Source organism: Canis lupus, chromosome 12 (genome assembly GCF_048164855.1).
Source record: "Canis lupus baileyi chromosome 12, mCanLup2.hap1, whole genome shotgun sequence".
Classification (NCBI taxonomy): Eukaryota; Metazoa; Chordata; class Mammalia; order Carnivora; family Canidae; genus Canis; species Canis lupus.
In genome coordinates, this window is record NC_132849.1 from 43,357,207 (window position 1) to 43,379,029 (window position 21,823).

General features: G+C 42.9%; 1 protein-coding gene across 2 annotated transcripts in view; it reads right to left on the bottom strand.

The window, feature by feature from the left end:
• The window catches only part of LOC140601912 (uncharacterized), a 24,356-nt gene continuing 2,533 nt past the window's right edge, over nucleotides 1–21,823 (bottom strand). The window contains exons 2-5 of one of the 2 annotated variants that reach the window (XM_072771356.1): nucleotides 19,937–20,015; nucleotides 19,271–19,325; nucleotides 18,961–19,056; nucleotides 1–18,408 (exon numbers count right to left, since the gene is read on the bottom strand). In XM_072771356.1, coding sequence (XP_072627457.1) covers nucleotides 1,131–18,408; nucleotides 18,961–19,056; nucleotides 19,271–19,325; nucleotides 19,937–20,015 — 17,508 coding nt within the window. In that variant the 3' untranslated portion in view covers nucleotides 1–1,130. The remainder of the gene's footprint in view (nucleotides 18,409–18,960; nucleotides 19,057–19,270; nucleotides 19,326–19,936; nucleotides 20,016–21,823) is intronic. The other variant, XM_072771354.1, reaches the window with a different exon arrangement.

The following is a 21,823-nucleotide window of genomic DNA, read 5'->3' on the forward strand; positions in this document are numbered from 1 at the left end:
TGGATGTTCGGAACAGCTTTATTTTAATACTCCCAGAAGGCAAAGAACCCAAATGTCTCAAGGAAGATGGCTAAACAAATTATGGTATTTGTATAATGAAATTCTATTCAGCAATAAAAATTAGTTCTCATTCAAAACCACTATTTTGAATGAAAAAAATCATGCAAAAATAGAACATACTACCTGATTTCATTATATAAAATCCTAGAACATGCAAACCACTGTATGGTGACAGAAAGAAAGGGCAGTGCTGTCTGGGAACAGGAGTAGGGAAAAGAATGGATGACAAAGGAACCCAAAAAAACTTGGGGGAGGGATAGTGACTGTAGTGACACTGTTATGGTTATTTACACATGTCAAAGCTAATCAGTATGGTTTCACTCATACATGGAATATAAGAAATAGTGAAAAGGATTATAAGGGAAAGGGGAGGGGAATTGAGTGAGAAAAATTAGGAAGACAAACCATGAGACTCCTAACTGGGAAATAAACCAAGGATTTGGGAAGGGGAGGTTGGTGGGAGCGGGATAGGGTAACTGGGGGACGGGCAATGAGGAGGGCACTTGATAGGATGAGCACTGGATGTTATAATCTATATTGAAAATTTGATTTAAATTTTAAAAATGTAAAAAAAAAGAGCTGATCATACTGTATGCTTTAAGTATGTATACTGTAAAGATGCATTCTATTGTACTTCAATGATACCTCAATAAAAGTATAAAAAAATTTTAACAGGAATTAGCAGTACTCTAGGACCAAAACCCACCATCCAAAACAATGGGAGAAATCTCTACTTGGAAGACTTGCTAGTATCAGGAGGCCAATAAGAGTCAAGTCCCCTCTGACTCCTCTTAGTAAACTGTCACCATAGGAATTTCATCACTGTCAGTGTAAGACTCAAATATACCCATATCCCTTCTCATGAATAAGCATAAGCACATTAAAAACAATAATAACAACAACCAAAAAAACACAATACTTCATATGATCAGCATGATTAACATCTTGGGAATTAATCAACATGGTTAAGAAATCACTCCCCCTAGGTCTCTTTTATTTTTCAAAGTTTCAACAAAAACGATTGTTTTACAATACTTGTCAAATGAGGGTACTTGATTGCTCACAAAATCTCAGATTAATCCTAAACTTCGATGGCTCCTCTCAGAGGGACTGCGACATCTCCTCTCAGAGGGACTGCGACATTTCCTCTCAGAGGGACTGCGACATCTCCTCTCAGAAGGGCTCCGATGGCTCTTTACAGAGAGACTGTGATAGCTCCTCTCAGAGGGACTGTGATGGCTCTTCTGAGAAGGACTGCGATGGCTCCACTGAGAGGGACGGTGATGGCTCTTCTGAGAAGGACTGCGATGGCTCCTCTCAGAGGGACTGTGATGGCTCTTCTGATAAGGACTGCGATGGCTCCACTGAGAGGGACGGTGATGGCTCTTCTGAGAAGGACTGCGATGGCTCCTCTCGGAGGGACTGTGATGACTCTTTTGAGGACTTCGAAGGCTCCTCTCAGAGGGACTGTGATGACTCTTTTGAGGACTTCGAAGGCTCCTCTCAGAGGGACTGTGATGACTCTTTTGAGGACTTCGATGGCTCCTCTCAGGGGGACTGTGATGACTCTTTTGAGAAGGACCGTGATGCCTCCTCTCAGAGGCACTGTGATGGCTCTTTTGCGAAGGACCACGATGGCTCCTCTCAGAGGCACCGTGATAGCTCCTTCCAGAGAGACTACGAGGGCTCCTATCAGAGGGACTGTGATGGCTTTTTTCAGAAAGACTGTGATGGCTCCTCTCACAGGGACTGTGATGACTCTTTTGAGGAAGACTGCGATGACTCCTCTCAGAGGCACTTTGATGGCTCCTCTCAGAGAGACTGTGATGGCTTTTTTCAGACAGACTGTGATGGCTCCTCTCAGAGGGAATGTGATGGCTCTTCTGAGAAGTACTTCGATGGCTCCTCTCAGAGGGACTGCGACATCTCCTCTCAGAGGGACTGCGATGGCTCCTTACAGAGGAATTATATGGGGTTCTCTCCCTTAAGAAGCTGTGGTTTTGCTTCTTGGGTGCGAGTTTCTCTTTAAGGTGGCTGTGTGAGGTTCTGTGAGGTGAACCATGTAGATTTCTCCCTCCGACTTGAACTCCGGTTCCTGTTTTGGAGTTCTTGGACTCCTGGCTAGAGATTTCACTTCTGTAGAGCTTTTTCTTACCTTTGCTGCTAGAGTCATTTTGAACAATACCCATAGGCTGTCCAAGTGAACTGGTTTTGAAAGCGGCACTTCCTTGGGAAACTATGGGCTTAGGCAGTTGGGTACGTCTGAGTTGGAAAGAGCTATCTCTTTCTGGTGGTTGAGCTGATCTGAATTGCTCTCTTTCTTCCCATAACATGTTCTGCTTAGTGGTTATGTCTACTGGCTTTACCTTAACAACTGACATCCTGTCTCTTTTGATATCTCTTGATAGGTAATCATTTCTGGCTCTTTGTTTTAGATGCTGGTTTTTGCTTGACCACGAATGGTCTGGCCGTGGCCTGTCCACGGGCTTCTGCCCAGCAGAAGTCATAATTCTGTGTGCTGTCTGCAATGCTTGCTTTAGGCCTTGAAAAAGCAGTTGAATGAATTTGGGTTGGGAGGATTTCTTAGATTGTCTTCTTAAAGACGCAGAGGTAGTTTGAGATGTTCCAGTCCTCTTGCTTCTTACCTGGGCTGGTAATTCCCTAGAAGGACTCTGTATTATGCTTCTACCGTTTGTGTAGAGTTTTGTGTTTTGTGTTCTGCTTCCCTTGGTGATTCTTTTCATTGGGTATGGGTATTTTGGATTATGGGTCTTTTTGGTTTTCCTTTTAGCCCATTTTACATTCTGATTGCTTTCAGAGACACTCTCTGGTAGAGAGTGAACCTGACTAAATTCATAGAGCCCCGGCTTTCTAATTTCTGTCTTTCCTACTAGGTCAGGGCCTCTATACTGCCTTCGCCTGATGTGGACTCGTACAGGAGAAGGAGACTGGGAAGATCCAGACTGGAAATATATCGTAGAAGTAGGACTCTTGGAAGCTCGAGTATAGACTTTCGCTGACCTTAGCGATGGTGATATAGGACTTCGTGGTGTGATGGGTCTGTCTCTTCTGTGGTACTTTGGGACTTGGGGTCTTTTCCCAGTTTGCAACCTAAAGCCAAGTTGCAACCTAATCTCTCCGTGGCCCTCAGGAGTGCGTACAAGGTGGAGCTGTGGATAGATAAGAAGGTAAGGTCCGAAAGTGCCCTGTAATTTATGACAGCAATTAAATCCTGCACATCGGCCACACTGTAAGCAGATAGGGTATTTTAAAACCAGACCTGAAGTTAGAGGCGGAGGTACATTTGGGGGTATTTGACTCCTTAACAGTTTTGCTGCTATTTTTAGCTGCAGATCTTGTAGCAACTGGAACTGTTCTGAGAAGTCAGTCTTGGCCTGGTGGGGAAGATAACTTGGCTTGAGACTGTGTTGGGACTCAAAACTCAAAGAGTTCTCACTCTCTTCCACTGGAACAGAATCTTTCCTGGTGAAAACTATATTGAAGGAAGACTCTAGCTGTACTGGGGCAGGAGGCTGGCCCTCTGATGTGCTGAATGGTATGTGCTGAAAGATGTCCTGGGATATATCAGTGAGCTTTGAACTTTTCTTTAATCTCACTCTAGTCCCAGAATATTGCTGTATTATGGAGGACATGGAGCTACGTGTCCATATTCTTAAGGCTGTTCTTTGCTCGTGACCACGACATGAAGTGTGCCTCTGAATGTAGTTTCTGGCCACTGAAGGCTGAGGAATAACACCTCGACCTTTCTCTAGCAGACTCTGGGAAGGCTTCATCAGTTCAGCTGGAACCCCAAATAAATTCTGGATAGATTGACGGATATCTCTAGTGGCTCTTTCCATTAAAGATGTTGGAGAACAAAGCTTCCTTTCCATCGTGGTTCCCAAGACATCCCCCAACATTAGCATATTGGAGAGATATTTTCGAGGTAGTCGCTGTCTCCAGGAGTGATTCTCCCAGACGTTCTGTTGTCTGCCCAGGACAGAGCTGGTAAGGCCTCTTTGAATTCTTGAGCCTGAGTGGAATGTCCTAGGTGGTGATCTCCAGCTTTGTGGTGGATGTTGGGATAGGCCCTGGAGTGGGTTCCCTAGCTCTTCCACCTGCTTCTTGTCAGTCGTCTTAGATATGACACCCACTCCTGAGATCTCAAAATGTGGAGTTTCTACAATGTTAGCTATCTTATCAGAGAGTTGATTGTGAAGGGAAAAGGGAAGAGTTGAAGATTGTATCATAGTAGGGTCTATAAAGGACTCTTCAGGCTGAAAAATATCTGTCCCAATGTTTCTTATATCCAAGGCCCTTGATACTTCTGGCACCTCAAAATCACAAAGGCTTCCGAATTCTGTTTCACCAGAACTTGTGATGAGGGAGTTGGAAGAGTTATGGAGAAATCTAGAGAAATAGTTCCCTATTTGTAACTCCTCTCTTGATGTAAAATCCTCACATTCCCTATTCTGATATACCTGTCGTAGATTCAAATCCTCAGATTCCATCATTTGAGGAGGCCTTATTTTTATCCCTATTGCTTTCACAGCCTGAAGCCCTTGTTCATGAGTGAACACTGCAGGCTCCTCAAAGGGACATGCTGGCTGTGAGAGTAATTCTGCAGATTTCACATGGGTATTTGGCCTTGGAGTTAATTCCACGGGTTCTACCATTTCTTGAAGATTGAAGCAATCTATTACTTCTATCGCTGATCCTAATGCTACTCCTATTGGTTCTACAACCTGAGGAATTGGCCCTGGTGCTAACTCCTCAGATTTTACAATTTGAAGTGGTGGCCATGGGATTAACACAGTCTTTACAATCTGAAAGCCTGTCAACTTCATTATGTCCAAAATTTGGTGTGTTGGCTCTGTGGTTAATTCTTTAGATTTTACACTTTGCAACCACAGCTCTGAGGTAAACTCAGAGGGTCTCACATCTTGCAGTTTTGGGGTCAGCTGAACATAGTCTATCATTTGAAAGGCTGGCCCTGGGGTTAATGCTACAGACTTCACAACCTGAAGTGGTGGCCCAGGAGTCACTTTCACATACTCAGTAACTTTTTGGGGGGCTCCCGGGGTTATTCCTATTGAGAGCGCAGCTTGAAGCTGTGTCTTTGTGGATCCTGGGACTTGATCTAGTGGCTTTGGACTAATCCTCATAACTTCTGTAATTTGAGCCCGTACTCCTGGAGCTCTCTGTGAATATTTTATACTTTGATTCTGTGACTGTGGTAGCCCCACTGATCCATCCCCTGGCTGCCATGTCTCAGATGTGAGCTCTACAGACTCTGTGTGTCCTACAGCTTGACCTGTTTGCTTTTGGAGCAACGCTAAAGATTGTCTCCTTTGAAGCCACTGCCTAGAGGTTAAACCCACAGATTCAGGAACTTGATATCCTAGCCCTGATGTCATTTCTGGAGATTCTGGAACATGATGCAATGACTTTGTAATCAGTGCCTCAGATTCTCCTCTTCGCAGTCTTTTCTCAGAGATCACCTCCACAAATTCTAGTGCTTGAGGATAGGGCCTAGGACATCTCTCTGAATATCCAGTGGTTTCGCTTACTGGCTTTGGGGTCACTCTGAGGAATTCCTTCCCTTTTTGCCTTGCCTTGGGGGTCAATCCCACAGTTTCTGTAGTGTGATGCCTGGGCTCTAGTGTAATCTCTTCAGATCCTACAGCTTGCTGCAGTGGCCTTGTACGTAACTCTCTCAAATCTCTAAGTTGAGGCCGTGACTCAGAGAGCAACTCTAGAGTTTCTGGGATTTGGTAGCTTTTCTTTAGGGTTAATTTCGAGGATTTAGAACCTTGATTCCTTAGCACTGGAGTCAGATCAACAGATTCTGGTACTTGAAGATCTAGCCTTAGAGGCACTCTTGAAGAATCCATGGCTTTACTTGTTGGCTTTGGGGTCAACTCCACAGATTTTTCTGTGGTTTCATTGCCTTGATGTGCCAACCTTTCTGTGATGTGATAAACTGGTATTGAAATCAAATTCATAGATTTAGGGACTTGATGCTTTGGTGTCGGGATCATCTCTGCACATTCTACAAACTGATGCCCTGGCCTAGGGATTATCTCAGAGTCTGTGATTTGATAGCTTCTTTTCCGATTTAGCATCTCAGCTTTTGTTCCTTGAAGCAGTGCCCCCGGTGCTAACTCTACAGATTTTGTATCTTGCTGTAGAGAGGCTGAGGACAATTTCACATGTTTTATACTTTGCAACTTTGGATCTGGAGTAAACTCCAAAGATTTCTCACCTCGTTGCTGTGATTCCGGAGACCAATCCGAAAATTTAACGCTAGTCAACAATGGTCCTGGTGCAAACTTTTTAGTTGCCTCTGGTGCCAACACCACCGATTTCATACCTTGCCATCCTGAAGTCAGCTCTCGACAATTCGTACCTTGCTGTTGGAACCCTGGTGTCAATTCTACCGAGTTCATATCTTGAAAACATGGCTCTGGTGCAAAGGCCTCAGAGTTAGCATGTGGTGACTTGAGGCACGTTGACAACCCTAAAGAATTAGCACTTTGACAATGTGGCAATAGGTTTGATTTCAAAGATTTCACATCTTGAGAACGTGGCTCTGATTCAAACATCACAGATTTCTGCCAGAGGCAAGAACTCAAATCCTTAGAATTCACATTTTGAGTTTGCGGTCCTGGTTTCAACTCCAGAGATTTCACATCTTGAAAACACAGCTTTGGTGCAAACACCACAGATCTCACACTATGTTGTCTAAGGTGTGAGGGCAACTCCTCAGAATTCATACCTTGAGGATGTGGCCCTGGATTTAACTCCACATATTTCATTTTTTTAAAACATGGCTCTAGTGCAAACATCTCACATTTCAAGTCTTGCAGCTCGGAGCCTGAAATCAGTTTCACAGAATTTGCACCACAAAGCAGTGGCTCTTTGTTCATCTCCACCGACTTTACATCGTTCAGCAGTGGCTCTGGTAAAAATAACACAGATTTCATACCATTTAACGGAGAGCCTAAAGTGAACACCGACTGTACAACTTGTGGCTGTGACCCACAGTGATTCTCCAAAAACTGGATTTCTGGAAACTTTGTCCCTGGAATTAACTCAGAAGATTTTACACCTTGCCAATATGCTCCAGCATTGAACAGAACAGATTTTGTACCTTGATATTCTGATGTAGGGTTAGTTTCAGAGGGCTTTGTGCCGTGCACCTGTGGCCCTGGATTAAACTTTATGGAATTTATGCATTGAAGTTCTAACCCTGGTTTCAAATCAGAAGAATTCATGCTTTGCAGCTGTGGGCCCCAGTTGAACTCCCGTGATGTTATACCTTGAAACTGTGTCCCTGGAGTCAATTCACATTTCACATTTTGTAAATGTTGCATAGGGTTGAACATAACAGATTTTACACCTAGAACTTCTGTTCCCAGATTCAAATCAAAAGGTCCCATACCTTGACATTTAATCCCTGAAGTCAACTCAAAAGATTGTATACCTTGCAAAGGCGGCCCAAGTTTGCACCCCGTAGAATTTACACATGGTAATTTTGACTCTGGATTCAACTCAGAAGAATTTACACACTTCACCTGTGGCCCAGGGTTGCATTCCATAGGTGCTACACCTAGAAACTTTGACCCTGGAATCAATTCAGATTTCAAACATTGCAAATGTGATTCCAAGTTGAACACCACAGATGTCTCACTTTGCTTCTTAGTCCCTGGATTCACCTCAGATCCCATACCTTGACATTTTGTCCCTGAAGTCAACCCAAAAGACTGTACGCCTTCCAAAAGTGGCCCACGTTTGCACCCCATAGAATTTACACATTGTAATTTTGGCTCTGCATTCAACTCAGAAGAATTTACACACTTCATCTGTGGCCCAGGGTTGCATTCCATAGGTGCAACACCTAGAAACTTCGACCCTGGAATCAATTCAGATTTCATATCTTGCAAATGCCGGTCAGGGTTGAACACCATAGATGTCTCACTTGCAATCTCTGTCCCTGAACTCACTTCAGAAGACTTCATACCTTGAAGTTTTGAAACTAAAGTTAATTCAGAAGGGTTTATACCTTGCAAAGGTGGCTCAGGGTTGCATCCAAAAGAATTTACGCACTGCAGTTTTGGGTTTGAAATAAATGCAGAAGAATTCACACCTTGCACATGTGGCCCAAGGCAGAACACCTGAGATTTTATACCTTGAAGCCCCGGCTGAGGGTTCAACTCAGATTTTACACCTTTCAATTGTGGCCCAGTGCTGAATGCCACAAGATTTGTACACTGAAGCTGTGGCCCTGGATTCAATTCAGAGGATTTCCCACCTTGTAATTTAGGCTCATGCTTGAATTCCAGAAATTGCTCATATGGAAGCTTCACATCTGTGCACAACTCAGATTTTATCTCTTGTAGCTGTGGCCCAGGATTGAGCTCAAAAGACTGCATACCTTGAAGCATACCTGTTCCCTTGCCTAACTCGGGAGATTTCACATCTTGCAACTGCTGCTCGGGATTGAATTCCATAGCTTTCACATCGTGAAGCTTTGTCTCTTTGCATAATTCTGAAGATTTTATATGTTGCAGATGTGGTCCAGGATTGTATACCATAAATTTCATACTTTGAAGCTCTGGCCATGGTTTCAACTTACAAGATTTCTCTTCTTGCCACTGTTTCCCAGCTTTGAACTCGGAAGATATCACACTGCAAGTCTTTGATTTCAAGGCTAACTCAGAGGGGTTTGCAACCTGAAATTCTGGGTCATGTTTGACTTCTGTCGTTTTCATTATTCGAAGGTTTATGGACTCAGGAGATTTTGCACCTTGCAACTTTGCCCCGGGGTTGAATTTCATAGATTTCACACCTTGAAGGTGTGCCCCTGGTGTCAACATATGCAGTTTCCTGTTTTGTAACTCTGGGGCTGACCCAAACCCCAAAGATTTCACATCTTTGACCTTTGCACCTAGAGTCAATTCAAGAGATTTCATATCTTGCTGCATGGGTCTGGCAAGGAACTCCACAGATTCTCCACTTTGAAGCTTTGTTTCTGGTGCCAACTCAGAAGAGGTTACACCTTGTAACTGTGGAACAGGTTTTAACTCAACAGATTTCAAATCTCGAAGCCTGCACTCAGGTATCCAATCAGATTTCTCACCTTGTCTCTGTGGTCCAGGGTTGAACTCCACCGGTTTCATACCTTGAAACTTCCTCTTCTGGGTTAAATTAGATTTCCCACCTTGTAGCTTTGGACCATGGTTGAACTCAGAGGATTTCACTTCTTGAAGCTTTGACCCTGGGATCACTTTAGAAGACTTCATACCTTGAAAGTGTGATCTAGAACTGAACCCCGTAGATTTTGTATCTTGAAGCTTTATACCCATGATCAACTCAGAGCATTTCACATCTTGTAACTGTGGGCCTGATTTCACAGCTGGAAACTTCCTCCCCAGGGTCAAATCAGAAGATTTCTCACCTTGTAACTTTGGATTAGGTTTCAGTTCTACAGATTTCATACCTTGAAGCTTTTCCCTTGGGATCACTTGAGAAGACTTCACATCCTGCAAGTGTGGTCCAGACTTGAAATTCGTAGATTTAATGTCTTGAAGCTTTATGCCCATGATCAACCTAGAAGGTTTCATATCTTGTAACTGTGGGGCTGACTTGAAATCCACTGATTGCACCTTTTGAAGCTTTGTCCCTGATATCAGTTCGGAAGATTTCATACCCCTCAACTGTGGCCCAGGTTTGAACTTCACAGATTCCACATCTTGACACTCTGTTTCTGAGATTAACTTAGAACATTTCTCTCCTTGAAACTGTGGCTCAGGGCTGGACGCCAGTTTCATATTTTGAAGCTCTGATCCAAGGTTCAGGTCCGAGGATTTCACAACTTGCGTCTGGGGACTGGGGTCGCTTTCTTTATGTTTTACACTTTGAAGCTTTGACTGTGAGGTCCCCTCAGCAGCATTCACACCTTGTAACGATGACCCAAACAAATCTGTAAATTTGGCACCTTGAATCTTTGTCCCTGCAGTCGGTTTAGAAAAGGTTATGCCTTCCATCTGGGAACTTGGATTTAACTCAATAAATGTCATATCTTGGGACTTTGTCTCAGGTGATAACTTAGAAGATTTTAGATCTTGCCACTGTGACCCAGAGTTGAAATTCTCAGATTTCACACCTTGAAGCTTTGTCCGAAGAGTCAACTCAGATGACTTCATCCTTTTCAAGTGTCGTGGGGAGTTCAGCTCTATAGTTGTACCACTTTGTAATTGTGACACTTGGCTTAATACCCCAGATTTTGTGTCAGGAAGCTGTGGCTCTTGCGCAAGCACTAGAGACCTCACACCTTGAAGCTGTGCTCTTGGGGATGACTGTAAGGATTTCACTTCTTGAAGCTTTGGTCCTGCAGTCAATTTAGTAGATTTCCTATCATGCAAGCAAAGCCTAGATTTGAATGTCATAGATTTTATATCACAAAACTTTGACTTTGAAGTCAGGTCACATGATTTCACACTTCTAACCTGTAGACAAGGTTTCAAATCGAAACCTTGAGGCTGATGTTCCTGGAGTGATGACGAAGATTGTATATCTTGGAGCTTTGGCCTTGGAGTCAACGCAGATGACCTTCTATCTCTTAACTGTTTCAAAGCTTTCAACTCTACAGACTTGACACCTTGAGATTGTAACCCAAGATTTAACTCTACAGATTTCACAGCTTGGAAATCAGGTCCTGGTATCCACTGAATACGTCTCACAGTTTCAAGCTGTGGCTCTCTTTTGAACCCAATAGTTTTTACATCTTGAAGCTGTGGCTCCGAGGTGGATGCCAAAGCCTTCCCTTTTTGCAGCTGTGGTCCTGGTAGCACCTCAGGGGATTTCACATTCTGCAGCTGTGGCCCAAAGTTGAACTCTGTATATGTTGCACTTTGAGGTTTTGGCCCTGGAGTCAATTCAGATGACTTCACATCTCTTAACTGTATCGAGGATTTCAACCCTGCAGATTTAACACCTGGAGAATGTGACCCAAGATTTAACTCTACAGATTTCACGGCTTGGAAATCAGGTCCTGGTATCCACTGAATACGCCTCACAGTTTCAAGCTGTGGCTCTTTTTTGAACTCAGTAGTTTTTACATCTTGAAGCTGTGGCTCCGAGGTGGATGCCAAAGCCTTCCCTTTTTGCAGCTGTGGTCCTGGTAGCACCTCAGGGGTTTTCACATTCTGCAGCTGTGGCCCAAGGTTGAACTCTGTATATGTTGCACTTTGAGGTTTTGGCCCTGGAGTCAATTCAGATGACTTTACATCTCTTAACTGTGTCGAAGATTTCAACCCTGCAGATTTAACACCTGGAGAATGTGACCCAAGATTTAAGTCTACAGATTTCACGGCTTGGAACTTAGGTCCCGGTATCCACTGACTACATCTCATACTTTCAAGCAGCGGCTCTTGTTGTAACTCAAGAGTTTTTACACAAAGCTGTGGCTCTGAAGCTGACTCTGAGGGTTTTACTTGGTGCAACTGGGGCCCTGGGGTCAACTTAGGAGATTTTAGGCTTTGCAACTGTGGTTCAAGTTTGAATTCCTTAGGTTTTAAACCTTGAATATTTGATTCAGGAGTCCAATCAAGTGATTTTATATCTTCAAATCCTAACTCAAAATTGAGGTCTTCTAATTTTCTGCCTTTAAATTTTAGTTCTGGAATTAACTCCAAAGACATCCCATCTTCTGCCTTAAGCCTTCTCTTCAATTGCTCTGAATTCTTCCATTGCTGCTTTGATGAGATTACAGATATCTTGCCATCCTGTTCTGGCCCAGAAGTGAAATTCATGAGTGCCATCCCTTGAAACTGTTGGCTTGGGGCTAAGTCTACAGAGTTTACTCCTTGAAACTTTGCTCTTCTGGTCACATTCCCAGATTTTACTTCCTGCTTCTTTACCCGTGGGGTCAATTTCACAGATTTCACATGTTGCAGCTCTGAATCTGGAGTTTCCTCTACAGATTTTAAGCTTTGATGCTTTCCACATGGGGTACTGTCGACAACCTTCCTATCTTGCGTTTGTGGCTCTAAAGTCAATTCCTCAGGTTTCACATCTTGCGGTTCAGACTTTTGGAGCAATGGTCCTGGTGCAAAAGGCACAGGTTTCTCACCTTGCATCTTTAGCCCAAAGTTCAGTTCCACGGTTTTCACATCTTGCGGTTGTGTTCTCGGGACCATCTCCACTCCTTTGAATTCTTGAATTCTTGCATGCAGAGCCAAGTCAGGTGTTGCAACTTGAAGCTTAGTATCTTTGGTGTCTTTCACAGATTTGACATGTTCTATCCCTTGCACTGTGGTTGTCTCCATAGATTTCTCACCTTCCAGCTGTGGACTGGGGGTTAACAACATAGATTTCATACCTTTTAGACACTGTCCTGTAGCTAAGGCCACAGATTTCACATCTTTCAGCTCTGAGATCAACAACTCAGATTTTAAACCTTGACGTTTTGAGCCTGGTGTCAGCTCCATTGGTTTCACACCTCCCACGTGTGGCCCTTGGATCATTTCAGAAGATTTTATAGCTTGTAAATGTGGTCTTCTAGTCGACTCAGAATAGTTTACTCTTGGCAACTGTGACTCAGGAGTCAACTCCATAGATTTTGCATCTGGTTTCTGTGGTTGTGAGATGAATTTATAAGGACCGTTACCTTCCAAGTTAGACATTTGGCCCACCACGAAATGTTTTATGCCTTGAAACAATGTCTCTGGTACTAATACCTCAGGCTTGACCACTTGCTTTTGAAGTCCTGGGGACAACCAGGACTTCAATCTGATTCCTTTCATCTTTGGCTTTGGGGTCAACTCAAAAAATTTCACATGCTGTAGCTGTGGCCCTGAGTTTAACTCTGAAGATTTCACACTGGAAGGTTGACTTCTTGATGTCAGATCACAAAATTTGATATCTTGTAGCCATGGCCCTGAGCTAAGCCCCACCTGTTTTAGATCTTGAAGCCCCGAAGACGTCTTTGCTAATTTAGAATATTGAAGCCCTAATTCTGGGGTCATCTCCACAGAATTCACACCTTCAAACACTGATCCTGGGGTTTGCTCCCCAAATTTGACACCTTGAAGCTTTGGCCCATACGTCAATTCAGAAAATTTCACCTCTTGCTGCCTTGGTCCTAGATTCCGTTCCTGAGACTTCACACCTTGATACTGTAGTTCTTTGGTCAATTTCATAGATTCCATGCTGTGAAACTGTAATCCTTCAATAGGCAGAAGAGATTTCATATTCTCATTCAAGAGCCCTTGGTTTGATTGCAAAGATGATTCTGTTTCAAATCCTACGGACTGTATATCTTGAAGCTGTGTTCCTGGTACACACTGCACACGTTTGAAACCTTGATGCTTTGGTTCTGAGGTCAAATCTGAAAATCTGACATCTTGCAAGCGTGGTCTTGAGTTTTGTTTCACAAATTTCATACTCTGAGTTTGTGATTCTGGAGTCAATTGTACAGACATAACGCTTTGATGGTTTGGCCCTGGGGTTAAATCTAAGGATTTCATCTCTTGCATTGGTGAACCTGGGGTCAGTTCATCAGATTTCACACTGTGATGTGGGGATCCTGAGATTAAATCTACAGGTTTTTCTCCTTGAAGAAGTGGCCCTGGGGATAACTTTGAAAATCTGACACTTTGTAAATGCGGCCCTGGGGTCAATTTCACACCTTGAAGCTGTGCCCCCTTAGTCAAGTCTTCTGATAGTATACTTTGTAGTACTGGTTTTTGTACCAGCTTCTCAGATCCTACCACTCCAGTAGTAGCTAGCTGTTGAATTACATTAACATATTTCACATCTTGTAATTGTGTCTCTGGCTTCAGCTGCATAGACTTTACTCCCTGGAGCTGTGGCTCTGCGGTCAACTCCATAACATGTCGTTTTGCTCCTGTGATAAATTGTTTAGATCCTTCCATTAATGGGGATGTTCCAGGGGTTGACATCACAGATTTCAAATTTTGCAGTAGTGGCTCTGATTTCTCATATTGCATGCCTGGTCCTAAAGTCAATTCCGGAGATCCTTGTACTAAATATGGTGGTACTGGCATTGTCTCCTGGATATTTTCAACTTGAAGCAATGCCAACCCAAAATTTTCTGTATTTTCATGTTCTGACCTTACGGGCATCTCTGAAGCCTCGGTAACTTGACAATGTGGCTTTAGAGTCATTCCTGTAGATTCCATAACTTGACCTGTTGGTTTTTGTGTTAATGCCATTTGGAGCAAAGCCTCAGAAGTCAGCTGCGCAGTTTCTGTGCCTTGATGGCCTGGTCCCAAGGTCATCTCTGAAAACTTTTGAAAATGTGGCCTTGGCATCATCCCAGCAGTTTCCGTGACTTGCTGTGGGATTAACTTCACAGATTCCTCCTCTTGTGGCCAGATCTCAGAAGCTAAAGCTGCAGAGGCTGTGTCCTGATGCCTTGATCTAGAAGTCGAACTCAGAGATTTCATTGCTTCTAAGTGTGGTTCCATGGTAACTTTCCTTGATTCAACATGTGTTTCAGGAATTAACCTCCCAGATGCTTCCAGTGGTACAGTTAAATCCACAAATTTATTATCATGCATTAGTGGCCCTAGAGTCAACGTCTCAGGTTTTGTACGTTGGGGCCGTGGTCCTGGGGTCAATGGCACAGATTTCACACTTTGAAATTGTGGTTCTGAGGCCAACTCCTTATAGTTCATAAATTCGGAATATGGTCCTAGATTCAGATGAACAGACTTCATACCTTGAGACTCTGGGTTCATCACTTCTGGGGTCAGATCTTGAATCTCTGATCCTGGTACCAACTCTGGAGATTCTTGTATTGTGTGTTGAGACATCCGAGTCTCCAAGGCTTTTACGCTTTGGAGCATTGTCTCAAGAGCACCTTGGAATGGCATTGAGTTCATCTGCATAGATTCTAAAGTCTGGCTCAATGGCCTTGGAGTACTTCCTAAAGATGATTGTTTCAACTCCATAGATTCTTTCCTCTGGTGACAAGTGTCAGAGGTCAACTCTGCTTCTGCTCCTTCGTATCCTGGCTCTGTGATCATTCCTGAAGATTCTAAAGCTTGATGCCATGGAGTCAATCCTTCGGGATCTATGGCTTCACGATTTGGCTTGAGGTTGAGCTCTGCAGATTTCACTGCTCGAATGCGTGCCCCTGAAATCGGCTCCTCGTATTTCATACCTTCCACCTGTGTTGTAGGAATCAACCTTCTGCATTCTACCATTCGAGGAATTTTCACATCTTTAAGTAAGAGTGCTGGAGCTATCTCCTCTGGTCTTTCATCAGGTAACCGTGGCTCTGGGGCCAACTCCATGGATTTCATGTCTTCCTGTAGTGGTCTTAGGGTCAACTCCGCAGCTTTTATATCTGGAAACTCTGGTGGCACGGCCAAATGAACATATTCCAGACCTTGCAACTGTGGACTGGAGGTCAACTGCATTGATTTCCTATTCTGTAACTGTGGTGCTGGGGCTAACTCAGCAGATTTTCCACTTTGTTCTTGTGTTCCTAGAGTTAAACGAATAGATTGCAGACCTTGAAGCTGAGACGTTGGGGCTAACTGCACAGAATTCCCACTTTCCAGCAGTGGAATGGGTGCCAACCCATCAGAGTTTACAACCTGCAGTTGAAGTTCTGGGGCCGATTCTATGGAGTTCACAGTTGGGATCAACTGTCCATATTTTGCCATTTGTGGGATTGAACCTGAGGTTCCGTCTATAGGTTTTACATTTTGTAATCCTGGGGATAACTTCATGGAATCCACAACCTTAAGCTGTGGCATTGGCTTCACCCCCAAATATTCTACATCTGGCAGTAGTGATGTAGTGGTCAATACTGCAGAATCTGTGACTTGATGCAGTGGCTCTTGATTCATTCCCTCAGATGCTGTACTTTGACCCAGTGACCTCGGGACTGTACCTAAAGATTCCATTATTTGATGAGGTGACTGTGTCAACTCAGTTAGATTTGTGACTGTGGGATCAGAGGCCAACCCTCTAGTCTCTATAGTTTGGTGGCTTTGCCTTGGACTCATCTCTGAAGGTTCTAAGATTTGATCCCACGGGGTCATCCTTGAAGACTCTATGACTTGATGAGATAGGCCTGGGGTTAATGCCATAGTTTCTGTGCGTTGATGATATGGTTGTGGAGTCATCCCCACAGAGTCCAGCACCTGAATCCATGACCCAGGGGTCAACTCCAGAGGTTCTTTGACTTGAGATACTGGCCTTGAGGTCAAATCCGGAGTTTCCACAATTTGTGATTGTGATGCTATGATCATTCCCATGGGTGACCCCAGGGCTACTGGAGTTACCTTTAGAGAATGTACGGATTGATGTGATGGCATTGGAATCACCCCTACTGATTCTGTGACTTTAGGTGGTGGCTTTGGAGGTAAACCCACAGTTTCTACAACTCCAGGTGAACCAATAGTAGTAGGAGAGCCGGAAGTCAAACCATCTGGTTGAGTCACTCCTGGGGTCAATTTTGCAATTTTAGACTGTGAATCTCCATATTCTATAACATGTGACTGTGCTGATGGAATTATCCCCATGAAATCCACAGCTTGTAATAGTGCCACTGGAGTTACTTTTGTGTAATCTGTAACTTGATGCAATGGAGTGGAGATCATTTCCAGGGATCTTGTGTTTTGACACACTGGTCCTGGAGGAATGTTCAATGGTTCTATGGCTTGATTTTGTGGCCTTGAGGTTATGTCCACGGATTCAGCAACTTTAAACTGTGGCCCTACAGTCATTTCCACAGTTTCCACAACTTCATGTCCTACCTGTGGACCTATCTCTCCTGGTGGCATGACTTCATGATCCAACGATGTGTTTATATCCCCAGACTCCATGGCTGGATACTGTGTTCTTGGGGTTATTCCCTCTGATTCTATGATATGTGAATGTGATTTTTTAATCATCCCGATAGAATCCATGACTTGAAGCAATGCTACAGGAGTTACCTTCACATTATCTGTGACGTGATTTGGTGATCTGGAGGTCATCTTTGATTTCATAACTTGATGCTGAGTACTTGATGTTACCTCCACTGATTCAGTGATTTGATATGATGGTTTTGTGCTTACACTCACTCTTTTCATCGTTTCGTCTGGTTTCCCAACTTCATCTGGTGGCTGCGGGAACAAACCCACAGATTCTGTCACTTGTGAATGTGATTCTGGGATGATCCCCATTGAATCCATGACTTGAAGTAATGCCAATGGAGTTACCTTTATGCTATCTGTAACTTGATATGATAGCCTTGGGGCCAACTCCACTTTAGTCACTTGGGTCTCATGCTGCTGCATCCTTTTTTCCGGAAGACCTATGACCCTCTGCTCTATACTAAGCTCTAGGATGTGTTTTGGCTTCTTCTGCAGGAAATTGGTTTCCCCTTGAACTATGTCAACTCCTAAACTTTTGGGAGGTGGAGTGCCCAGTGATGTAACTAAGGGCCTGGATTCAACGATTTGGGGGCCATCCCCCAGTTGTGACAGCTTACCTGGGATAAGTGACTGTGAAATTTTTGTTTCTGTTCTATTCAATCCAGATTCCACTCCAATATTCACATGGAGCTGGAATGATGGACAGTTTGGGGATTTATTGTTGATACTTTGTTCAGTGCTTTGATGGGTAGGCATAGATACCTGCATTTGAGGTTTCTCTGGTTCAGGGACTCCTCCTCCTCGTGCCTCAGTTAAATAATGCAGCATTTCCCATGATTCCTTCACAGGCAGAGGAACTGTTTGTTCCTTCAAAGTACAAACCTTCCAAGCCATATGTCCTTCTAACTTCCACCTAGCCAAAGGAGAGAGCTGGAGTGGAGCCCGCCCTGAGAATCGTGGTCTTGCCTTGCAGATAGAACTTGACCCATGATCCAATGTCAAATGACTCTTGCTCCCTCTCCCATTCTTTGTTTGTTCTTGTTGACAGAGATCTGGGGATTCAAAAACAGAGCTGATAAAAGAGCTTTGAGACCTTAATGGTGAAAGAGCTGCCAAATCCTCCAAAAGATTTGATTTCCCAAGCTGTGAGAGTTGAAAAGGGGGCAGGGATGTGCCTTGGTTCCTGAGCACAGAAGACTGGTTTTTGGGTAAAGTAGGTAAACTAAGGCTCTGGAGTTGACAGGTTGTTCCTTCAGAAATGACAGAAGGGTGTGACAGGCTGGAGCTGTTGCATAATGATCCAGAGGAGATGCTGTGATCAGTAGAATGTTTTGCCTTCTTACAGCCACAACAGGGTAGAACAGGCTCCTGAGACACAAACACAGAGGAGGTGGAGGAAGAAATCATATCCGAAGATTCTTGCAAACACGAGTGCATAAGACTTGATCTAAGAAATAAAGAAAAATTCCATTTGCTTTGAAGCAGGAGAAGGTAGGAAAAGTAGGAAAAGGGAAAGATAATGGCCATTTCAAATGTAAAATATTTTGACCTGAGGGAGTACAACAACAAAAGAGGTTGCTTTCCCCAACTTCAATTACTTATAGAAAGAATTCCTCTACCAGGAGGAAAGGGAGGCCATTGTCTCCACTGCAATCAGAAATGATTCATAAACCAGTTGTTCTTAAACCTTTGAACTCAGAATTTATCCCCACTATCAAAACTAACCAACCAACCAACTAACAATCTCGCTTTTCCCTCTCTCTTTCCCTCCCCTCCTTCCCTCTCTATAACCCTTCTTCCCTTCAGTCCCTTCCTTCCTCTCTCTTAAAAGTTCTACCAGCTTGGGGGTACCTGGCTGCCTCAGTCAGTATAGCATGGAATTTTTGATCTCGGGACTGTGAGTTTGAGCCCCACATTGGGGGTAGAGTTTACCTAAAAAAAAAAAATACCAAAAACTTCCATCACTTTCAACCCCCACCCAGAAACTACCTTCCCTGACCTTGTGCATTCCAGATGTTTGAAGATCTGTTGAAGACTTCTGTTCATTGACCAGAGTATATATTCCTGGGCCCATCCCACAGGGAGTCTTGAAAAGCTGGATACAACAGAGTGTGTCAGTGTAATTGAAGTGATATTAAAAGTACTAATAAGGAAACCAATAAGAAGAGTGGCTTAAGTTAGAAAGGAAACTACTATCACAGTCAGAAAAGTAAAACAGTACTAGGTATCTTTCTCCTAACTTTACAGGGTTTATCAGTAGGGTAGGCTGAAGAAAGAAAGAATAAATAGTGACGATCAATTTTACTCACTTTGTCAGGTTAGCTTCAGAGCAACCCATTCTGAGATTTTCTTCCCACTGGGAAGCTGGGAGCAGAGGTAAAGAATCTGTTAGAATCATAATTATTGATACCACCTAGTTCAAGCCACTTGTTTTACAAAGAAGAGATCGAGGGTGAAATCATGTCCAGAATCATAAAGTTAAGTAGTGATAGAGCTCAGACGTAATGTCGGTCTAAGTTTTTATATTTTAAAATATACTATGCCACCTTTACCATGTAGTGGATGTAAGTCATTGGAAACAGCTGGAACAATCACGGTAGTAGGGAGTTGGAGTAAGGGAAATAAATCTGTAATACATATTTTTTCCTTCAAAGGAGTCTATTCAGCGTCTATGGCAGGGGAAAAATGTATCGAAACTTCCCCCACTAAAGATCTCATCAAATTTCTTTCCTGATACTTTGAGTTTTGCATAAAAGGAAATTAGGAAAGAAAGCATGAGGAACAGAAGCATAGAAAGAACTATAAATCAGTTTACATCTCTTTGGAAGTTACCAGAAAGAATTCAGCATCTTTGCAGATGTTAGGAAGAATAGGCACATTTCTTTCACTTATACAATCTTTTTCAACCTCCCTCCCTCTACCTGTTATTAAAGTCTACAGTCTAAAAGCAGACCCACTGTTGATTTGTCATTAGCCTTGAGCTAAAGAATAAAGTATAAGATCTCTCTGACCTGTGAATTTCTGGATCTTTTTCAATTTATGCTGCCTTGAAGTCTAGAGGGGCACAAAAAGGAAAAAAATAAAACCAGAAAATGTTCTAGGTTAGAGAATTTATCAACAGCACATTTCGTCTTACAGATACAATTATTGATCCAGTTGGTAACCATAACCACAGCAACAATTACCACCCCATTCACTTATTCATAAATCATCTAATGAGCGCTTACTAACTTCTAGGCATTACGTTAGGTGCCAGGACTACAAAAGTAAATGAGATCCCTGTATTCTGGGAACTCCCATTACTGGGGAAAACAGAGGTCTAAACGCCTAAGTTACAATATCATGTGGTAACAGAAATATAAAGGTTAGGGAATAAAGAGGACAGTGGTTAACTGCCTGGGAAAAAAGGAAAAAATTACTCAAGAAATTGCCAATTGAACTGGAGTTTAAATTATCACCAGAAGATTTTTAGGTAAAGAGAGAGCATTCCAGCCAATGGGAACATCACCAAGAAGATTATAAAGTCATGATTTGTTGGGTGTACTTTTGCTAAGTAGTGAGAGATGAAACTAAAATATAGGTGGAAGCCAAGTTGTTCCAGGTCATTTTATTTATTTATGTATTTATTTATTTATTTATTTATTTGACAGAGAAGAGAGCACAAGCAGGGGGAGTGGCAAACAGAGGGATAGGGAGAAGCAGGTTCCCACTTGAGTGGAGAACCTATTCCATCCTAGAATCCTAAGATTATGACCTGAGCCAAAGGCAGACACTTAATCAACTGAGCCACCCAGGCACACCCCAGATCATTTTAAAGACAGAAGTGATATGTGTTGCCACTTCAAATAAAATAATTTTTATTTCTTCCTTTTGATTCAGGACATCAGTCTCTGAGAGTATATTAAAACAGTCTATACAATTTCATTCATAATATTAGCAAATGTTTTAGCTAAGCAATCCGATGTTGGACAGAAGTGTTGAAAGTAAGATCTCCCAAGAACACTAAGGTGGTTTAACCTAAGAAAGTAAACCAATGTGATACACCACATTAATAACACAAAGAGAGCAGCACCTGGGTGGCTCAGTGGTTGAGTGTCTGCCTTTGGCTCAGGTTGTAGTCCCAGGGTCCTGGAATCGAGTCCCCCATCAGGCTCCCCATGAGGAGGCTGCTTCTCCCTCTACCTATGTCTCTGCCTCTCTGTGTGTGTCTCGAATGAATGAATGAATGAATGAATAAATAAAACCTTTAAGAAATAACATGAAGAGGAAAAACCTGAACAATTATGTCAACTGATGGAGAAAAGGCATTGGCAAAATCCAACACTCACTCATGATTTATAAAAAATAGAAACACTCAACAAACTAGGGTTCGAAGGGATGTCCTCAATATAGTAAATAGTATTTATGAAAAACCCTCTGCTAATATCATTCTTCACAGTGAAAGACTGAAAGCTTTGCCTTTAAGGGGGGGAACAGACAAGGATACTCACTTTCACTACTTTTCTTTAATATTGGACTAGAAACTTCAACCAGAGCAATTAGGTAAGAAAAATAAAAGCCATCTCAATTGGAAAGGAAAAAGTTAAACTATCTCCATGTCTATTCACAGATGACATAATCTTGTTGTCAGAAAATCCTAAGAATACACACACAAAAACCCAATTAGAGCTAATAAACGAATTTAGAGAAGTTGCAAAATACAGTAAATCAGTTGCATTTTTAAAAAGATTTTATTGATTTATTTGTGAGAGACCCAGAAAGAGAGAGAAAGAGAGACAGGGGCAGAGACATAGGCAGAGGGAGAAGCAGACCCCCACAAGGAGACTGAGGTGGGACTTTACCCTGGACCCCGGATCACCCCC